General features: G+C 38.1%; 1 protein-coding gene across 1 annotated transcript; it reads left to right on the top strand.

The window, feature by feature from the left end:
* Positions 1-4,358: 4,358 nt before the first annotated feature.
* On the top strand, positions 4,359-7,196 carry LOC148573793 (uncharacterized). The gene is made up of 2 exons (XM_088503455.1): positions 4,359-4,425; positions 5,326-7,196. Exons 1-2 carry the CDS (start codon positions 4,359-4,361, stop codon positions 7,194-7,196), a joined length of 1,938 nt encoding a protein of 645 aa, XP_088359581.1.
* Positions 7,197-8,818: the final 1,622 nt, after the last annotated feature.

Raw genomic sequence — 8,818 nt, 5'->3', positions numbered from 1 at the left:
CCCATGCAAGTTTTCACAAGCATGCAACCTCAATACATATTCATACAACTAGAACCACCACTTCTCCTAATCTTTTGCTTGCCTCAAAATTGTTTAATTCCTCAATCCTTCTTTTCAAAGAACTTTCATGTGATGCATTTTTTTTTATATTGAGTGCAAACAAGTTTTGAAGAGAAAAATGTTGTGAATGATCAAGCATCTTGCTTATTGAATTTTAGAAAAGAAACCATGCTAAACAGACAGATAATCAGGGAAACTAAACCACTCTCAATCATAGTAGTGTTTGATGTAAGATAATAACTTAACAATACACCCTTTTGGAGTTCGCTTGCTTTACTCCTCATCATCATCACCACTGATCCACACATTCCTCTTTCATTTCTTTGGTTGATGATGCTTAATCCTTCCAAAAGCTTGTATGGACCTCTGCAATGATATTGAAAGTTGCTTGTTCCCCAAGCACTTAGAAACAATGGTTAGCATGCATGATTTATTTGTGGGCTTTTGAACTTACTTTGGTGTGGGAACACCAAACTTAGTACCTTGCCAATGGTTCTCATGCATCAGATTAACCATGTGTAAAACTCTTTTTTTTTTCTATTTCAAAAGTAACAAAACTGAAAACTACAGAATAGCAAAATAGTTGACTAGTTTATCTAACTGCTTGAAGCTAGCATTATGCAGAAGGTGAGAATATGTTTTATGATGAAATTTTGGTGGAACACCAAACTTAGAATCCTTCATTCTCCCTTAGATTGTTTTGGTGTGCAACACCAAACTTAGCTTCTTGCAATATAGATAAAACTAAGTAACCTTTTAATTGAAATAGCTATGAAAAGAAAGTTACCTCCGGTTGGGTTGCCTCCCAACAAGCGCTCTTTTATTATCACTAGCTTGACATCTTGCTCTTTGATTATGGAGGCTGAAAATCATAATGCCTCAGTTTTTCTCCTCTTGCTGTAGGATTCCTTTCCTCCATGACCTGCACAATCACAAACTGTCCAAATGAAGATTGAATATATTCATGCCCAAAATGTGATCAGAAAATTAGTTGACACGATGTATCAAACAGTTGATAGGCTTGAAAGATTAATAAAAGAAAATTGCTTCTCTCTTATATTCAACAGGCAAAAGCATAAGAATCACACAATGCCAGAGAAACCAGGAAAACTTCAATCTATTGCTAGAGTGAAGTTTTAGTTAGCTTAAGCAAAAATTCAAACAGTTAGTGGGTTAGTCCAAATTAGAGAAACAGAAAATAAAAATGCTAGATCTAGATCACCACCTCACTTAATCATTGTCAATCTAATCAATCCCCAGCAACGGCACCAAAAACTTGATGGGATATTTTTGTGGAAGAAACGAATTCCTCCAAAACACCCAAAACTAACCGGCAAGTATACCGGGTCGCATCAAGTAATAAAAACTCACGGGAGTGAGGTCGATCCCACAGGGATTGAAGGATTGAGCAATTTTAGTTTAGTGGTTGAATTAGTCAAGCGAATCAAGATTTGGTTGAGTGATTTGTGATTTGCAGAATTCAAATTGCATGGAAAGTAAAGGGAATGGGTAATTGGCATGAAAGTAAAGAGGACTGAAAATTAAAGTGCTGAATCTTAAAGAACAAGAAATTAAATGGCAGAAACTTAGAACGTAAGAAATGTAAATTGCAGAATCTTAAAGTGCAAGAAATGTAAATGGCTTGAATTGTAAAGGGAATTGGGAGTTGGATTTGCAGAAATTAAACAAGGAAAAGTAAAATTGCAACAAGTAGAGAAATAGAAGAAGGCTTGAATTAAATCGGATCTAAAAACAGAATTGTAAATGAGCATGAAAAGCGTTAAACAGAGAAAGTAAAATGAGAATTCAGATCTCAGGACTCAAGAGACTAGATAACCAAGTCTAGATCTCAATGCCTTCCTAGATCCAACAAGAGTAATTGCAAAGGAAATGTAAATTGCAAAGCAAGTAGAAGACCGAAGCAATTAACCAAATGGAAATTCAATTATGCAGTAAAATGAAACAGAGAAATCTTAGAATGAGATTGAAACAGAATTCCTTCAATTCTCCAACCCAAGATCCAAGACAATTGTAATTGAAATTGAAAGCAAGAAAACTAAGAGGAAGGGAATTCAATTCTCCTTCCCCGAGACTTAGAAATTAAAATTCACTCAATACCAAAAGCTCTCCGAAAACTCTCTATGAAAACCAAAAGGAAAAGCTCTATATGAAAACTAAAAAGGGAAGCTCCCTAAAAACTTAAATCCTATGCTATTTATACACTTTCTTCAAATGGTCTTCAAGCCTTCAATTGGGCCTTTGCTCTTGATGAAATTGGGTTGATAGAGGCCTTGGTTGATTGCTCTTGGAGTTTGGAGAAGAACCGAATTGAACCGGGTTGGAATCATGAAAGTTTGAGTAAAAGTTGGAGTAAAAGTTAGAGGCTAACTTTTACTCCAACTTTTTACATCAGCCACCCCTCCTTGCTGATACCAACGTTGGGGCAAAAGTTAGGGGTCTAACTTTTGCTCCAACGTTGGCCTCCCCTTGCATACTCATGGCGCCAACGTTAGCCAAAAAGTTAGGGGCTAACGTTGGCGCAAACTTTTGCTCATCCAGGGAGAGTTTTTCATGCGCCAACGTTAGCCAAAAAGTTAGGGGCTAACGTTGGCGCAAACTTTTGCTCATTCAGGGAGTGTTTTTCATGCCAAAAGTTAGCCAAAAAGTTTGAGGCTAACTTTTGCTCCAGCTTTTGCCCAAAAGTTAGCCAAAAAGTTTGAGGCTAACTTTTGCTCCAGCTTTTTGCCCAAAAGTTAGCCAAAAAGTTTGAGGCTAACTTTTGGTCCAGCTTTTCGCTTCCTGGTTCATTTTCAATTAATCCAAAAGTTTGAACTAAAGTTTGAGGCAAACTTTTGCTCAAACTTTTTGTCCTCTCTTCCTCCTAGCCATTCCTTCTTGCTTCAACCTTTCTCCAAGCTTTCTTCACCTATCATTAATCAACCAAACACATCAAAGCTATGCTCAAAATCATGAGATATTCATTCTTTCATAATATGTGACAATTATAGCATAAAACCTCATGAAATAGCATGAATTCATACATGGTTGATTAAATCAAAGGAAGCATGAAAATCTACCCAATTGGCTTGCTTATGGCTCAAGAAAGTGCATAATTCAATTGAAAACAAAAGAAAAAGGCTAGTGAAACTAGGCTAAGATGACTTGTCATTAGCGGCCGGCGCAACGGTTGGAGGGGTGGCTAGGGAAGGAGAAAGAGTCTAGAGAAGAGAGGGGGTTTGGGCGTCCGCGCGATTGTTCATCGCGCCTTAGGGTTATCCCATTTTTAAAATCGACGCGGGTGAGCACAGTGCGCATCCGCGTGCATTGAAGATTTTTGGGATGGACGCGGGAGCGTCATGTGCGATCCTGCGTGACTAGAGGAATTAGCAAGGGACGCGCACGCGTACTGTACGCATGCGCGTGCTATGAGTTGGGCTGAAGGCCTAGTGTTGGCCCAGCGCCAGCATAACTCTCTAGACAAATGTTTGGGTGACAAACCCCATTTGTAGGGTTTATCTTGTATTGATTTTTGGGGATTTTATCACCTTTTACCCATATTTATTCAAGAAATAGCATGATTTTGTATATTCTCCTTTAATTGTGCTTGAATGTGAAAACATGCTTTTTAGGACTCAAAATAGCTAAATTTAATTCACCTTGATTCTATTAGATGCCTTGATATGTTTGTTAAGTGATTTAAGGTTTAGGAGGCAAAGATTGGATCAAGGGAATGAAGAAAGAAAGCATGAAAAGTTGGAGAATTCATGAAGAAATGAAAGAAACGGAAAGCTGTCAAGCCGACCTCTTTGCACTTAAACGACCATAACTTGAGCTACAGAGGTCCAATTGATGCGGTTCCAGTTGGGTTGGAAAGCTAACATCCGGGGCTTCAAAACGATATAAGATTTGTCATAGTTGCATCGCGCATAGGGGCGCGCACGCGCACGGTACGCGGACGCGCCGATGGTGGCACATGACCCACTTAATGCAAACGTGGCCAGCGATTTTAGAAGCCTTGTGGGCCCAATCCAACTCATTTCTAATGCTATTCAAGACAAGGATTGAAGGGGAATCAACATACTTTTCATACTTTAGAAGTTAGTTACCATTAGTTTAGTTTTAGCTTAGTTTAGTAGTGAGAGTTAGTTTCTAGAGAGAGAAGCTCTCACTTCTCTCTAGAATTAGGATTAGGTTTAGTTCTTAGATCTAGATTTTAATTCATCTTCTTCTACTTCTATCTTCTCAATTCCTTGTTGTTACATTCATTCTTCTTCCATCCTTTTGTTGTAATTTCCTTTATGTTGTTCTTGCATTTTGTTGTAGATCTACTTTTGTTCCTTCCTTTCTCTTTCAATTCAATTCAAGGTAAATCATAATAATTATGTTTATTTGATTTGTTGTTGTTTAATTCCTTGCAAATTGAGTAGTGTAGATTTACTTTTCTTGCAATTTTACTATGCTTTCCTTTTATGCCTTCCAAGTGTTTGATGAAATGCTTGGTTGGATTTTAGAGTAGAATTTTATGTTCTTGGCTTGGAAAGGTAACTTAGGAACTCTTGAGTTACTAATGTCCAAGTAATTGATGATTGGGATCCATTGACTCTAGTTCTCACTAATTGAATTAGTGGAGAGTTAGGACTTATGGACTAGGATTGACATAGCTCATTTGACTTTCCTTTACTACTAGTTAGAGGATGATTTAATGAGATTAATCCTTGCCAATTCTCATATTGTGGTTAATGATTAGGATAGAGATCCTTGACCACCAACCCTTGCCAAGACCTTTTTAGGCCTTAGTTTACTTTCTTGCCATTTATCTTTCATGTTTCTTATTAAAACCCCAAAAATAACTCACAACCAATAACAAAACACTTCATTACAATTCCTAGGGAGAACGACCCGAGGTTTGAATACTTCGGTTATTAATTTTAGGGGTTTGTTACTTGTGACAAACAATCTTTTGTATGAAAGGATTATTGTTTGGTTTAGGAACTATACTTGCAACGAGAATTCATTTGTGAAATTCTAAACCATCAAAAAAACCATTTATCAAAATGGCGCCGTTGCCGGGGAGTTGCAATGGTGTTATGTTATTGGTTATTGTATATTTGTGAATATTGTGAATAGCTTGATTTTTGGATTGCTTGTTAGTTTTGCTTGTTCTAGGACTTTGTTTCATTATTTCTTGTTAGCTTTTGTTTCTTATTTTTACTTTTACTATGAATTCTCACTTTGGCTATGAGTGTGATTACAACTATGTTGTAGGAAATGGGAACTTCAATGAAGATGTGCATCAAGGATGGGATGACCAAAGGTGGGTGGAGTCATATGCATATGATCAATCTTCATGGCAACAACCTCCACCAATGCACTATGAAGAAGAGCCATTCTATGATGCATACCAACCCAATGGCTATGGTGAATCTCCTTGTGACTTTCAAGAACCACCACCATATGCCTATGAGTCATATCCTCAACATGAACCTCAACCACACTCACAAGCCTATTTTCACCAAATACCTCCATATGACCCTAATTCTTATCCACCATACCAACCACCTTATGAGCCATATGAACCATACATGGAACCACCACCATTCCAACATCAATATTTTCAAGAGCCACCTCCTCCACATTATTACCAAGATGAACCACCTCCAATATATGAAAATTTTCAACCACAAGATGAATACTACTTTCCACCACAACCTCCCATGGAAGAATACTCATATCCATTGATCCAAGAGCCACATGATCCTAATCATACTATCCAAGAGGAACAAGAGTCAAGGGATCATCTCAAGGAAGCAGTGGATCAATTTCAAGCAACCATGGAGTGTGTTGTGCAACAAGTGGAAAGAATGGAAAACATAGAACCACCACAACTCTACCAAGAAGAACCACCTTCCTACTATGAACCTTCCCCCCAATTTAATGAACCCTTCCACCCACCCCAATCTCTAATGGATAACATCCTTGGTGTTCTTGTTCAAGGGCAAGAAGAGATGAAAAGGGATGTGCAAAATTTTATGGCCACCTTGGATGCGGTAACAAATCAATTAGCCTCCCAATGCTTGAACACTCAAGGAACCCCCATGGCTACATGTGGAGAATCAAATGAAGAACATAGCATGAAGGAGAGATTGGAAACTCCGGTGGGAAATGAGAGAAGTTGCCTTGTATTGGAACAATTGGAGGAAGCTTTAATTGTTGAAGACAAGGAAGAAGTGGTAGAAGACTTAGGAGATGCGGAGCCTCCATGGGAACATAGAGTTGAAGAAAACCCCTCCAAGATGATTGAAATTGATGCTAGGGAGGAAAGTACACACCTTCCAAGGCATATTCCATATGAAGACTTGGATGGGATAGAGCAAGAATTGAGTTCCCATGGCAATGGAGAGCAAGCATCAAGTCCTAGTGGTGGAGAATCCTTTGAACTTGAAGAACCTTTTCCCGGTGCATTTGAAAATGTTGCGGAGGTAAACTTCTTTCACCCTCCCAATTATAGTTTGATTAAGGGAAAAGGCTTAGATAGTATTAATGAACAAAGGATTGAATTAGAGAGATCTTGTGAAGAGGTGGAAGTCCTTAGAAATAGAAGGATGGGAGTGGAATACGCCTTGTCAAGATCTTTGGGAGCATCTTTGCCTAGGTTGTCATCTAACCCTTCACTTAAGTGGGTAAAATTCATTTCTATTAGCTTCATTATCCCACTTGAGTATGGCTTGCTCGAAACGGATGGTCAACTTAGGATGCTTTGTGGGATGAAGCGTAAGCGAAAGATGTTTCGTGGTTGGCGTTGTAAATCAAGGCTCATTTTGGTTGACACTTCAAGAGTTGAATACAAAGGTGGGAATAGTGCTCAAATAGATGGGTCTAGGAGGATTGTTGGGCATTTCATAGAGAATTCATCTTGTTCACCACCCGGATGGATTAATAATGATGATCAACTTCAAGACGGGTGTGAAAATAAAGTGTGGGATCCCGGATTACAAGAAGAGGATCAACTTTGGGAGCCCCAAGCTTGTGAAGAACTCCATCAAGACTTGGCTCAATCCATGAAGAATCTTGGGACACAATGGAGAACCAAGCATTGGTGGGAGTTCCAAGATGAATACAAGCACAAGCCACCTTGATGAGGAGCTCCCCATAAGTCCAACTTAAGGACAATAAACAAAAGTGCTAGGTGGGAGACAACCCACCATGGTAAAATCCTTTCATTTTCTCTTTTGTACATATTGATAGAATTAGTTTAATTTCATGTTTTGTTTAGATAGTTGAGTTTAATTGGTAGTTTAGTATGTTAAATAAGGTTTTAGGGTGTTTTGGTAGATGCTTGGAGGTTTAGAATGCTGAGATTGGTGCAAAAAAAAAAAAACGGCCATCGGCGCGTTAGCACGCTGTGCGCGTGCGCGCACATTGCACTTCCGCAACTTCTGGTACAAAAACCAGAGAGTTGTGTGCGCGTTGTGCCAGCATTGTGCTGGGAGCACAAGCTCATCCACGCGTAAGCGCGCTGTGCGCGCGCGCGCGGATCGTCCTTGCTGCATCCACGCGTGAGCGCGCTATGCGCGCGCGCGCGGATTTGCACCCTGCTTTTCTCCTTCCTCCTTTCTCCTTCTTTCCTCTTCTCTTCTTCTTTCTTTCTCATTTTTTTTCTTCTTCCTCTCTTGAAAGATTTTCTTTTCTTTTCTCTTTTAATATAAATAAAAAAAAAAAAAGAAAAAAAATTTTTTAATAATAAAAAAAAATATAATAATAAATAAATAAATAAATAAATAAAATACAAAAAAAAAAAACAAACAAAAATTTTTTTTTTCTCTTTTCCTCCATTTTCTTTTATTGCATTTGCTTATTTTCATTCATTGCATTTTAATTTTTTTTTTTTTACCTTGTTCTCATTTTATTTTCTAAGTTTTCCATTTTAATAATGGTGATTGAACTTTCCTACTCAATTGTTGAGACTTTCTTACATTATTTTGGTGCTTCTTGACTTGTTTGATATTGTTGGGTGATGAAACTTTTAAATCAATGCTTCATCTTGTATGACTTTTGTGTCTTTGTGCATTGATATGACCTCATATTGTCTTTCATGACCCACTTCTTCTCATTTGAACTTGATGCTCAACACACTCTTCATACTTTAACTTTACTCTTGCATCGAGCTTAATGATATGCCTTAGCTTACATTATTTTCTCACTCACATGCTTAGCTAACATGTAGTAGGAAATCATACTCTTATTTGGCATTAGCCCCGCCTATGTTCTAATTGCCTTGATATCCTTGTTATAGGCTTAATTTTCTTTCCTTTTCTTTCCTTTTAGGTTGGCCACCAAGAAGGGAGAAAGGAAAAGCTTTTAAATGGGGCACCAAACAAGTCCTCCGCGCAGCCTTGTGAAGAAGCTCATCAATTGTAGCAACCCGTCCACCTTGCTCTTCTTTGCATGCACCGAGGACGGTGCAATCTTCAAGTGTGGGGAGGTCGTCTGACCGATCTCCATGGGTAAAAATTTCCTTTTCAACACCAAATTTTTTTATTTTCTTTAATTAGATTAGCTATTGCATTGCATGATAGGTTGCATGTTAGTTAGAATTTGTACATATTTTTACCACTTCTTTGTTATTAGGACTACTTGGTTAGGGTGATGATTTTCTCTCCAAGAAACCGTTTTAGGGTAACCTACCAATTTGAAAATTTTTGTTGAACTTGCTTGAAAGAATCTATTTTGGAACATGGTTTTTGAGCTAAGAACATAA

The sequence above is a fragment of the Arachis ipaensis genome, chromosome B2, assembly GCF_059453495.1.
Source record: "Arachis ipaensis isolate K30076 ecotype BB chromosome B2, ASM5945349v1, whole genome shotgun sequence".
NCBI lineage: Eukaryota > Viridiplantae > Streptophyta > Magnoliopsida > Fabales > Fabaceae > Arachis > Arachis ipaensis.
This window is presented reverse-complemented; position numbering and strand designations above follow the sequence as displayed.

Coding starts and splice junctions, on each gene's coding strand:
- LOC148573793 (XM_088503455.1), top strand. CDS start 4,359: ATGTTGTTCTTGCATTTTGTTGTAGATCTACTTTTGTTCCTTCCTTTC. Junction 4,426..5,325: donor CTCTTTCAATTCAATTCAAG/GTAAATCATAAT, acceptor ACTATGTTGTAG/GAAATGGGAACTTCAATGAA.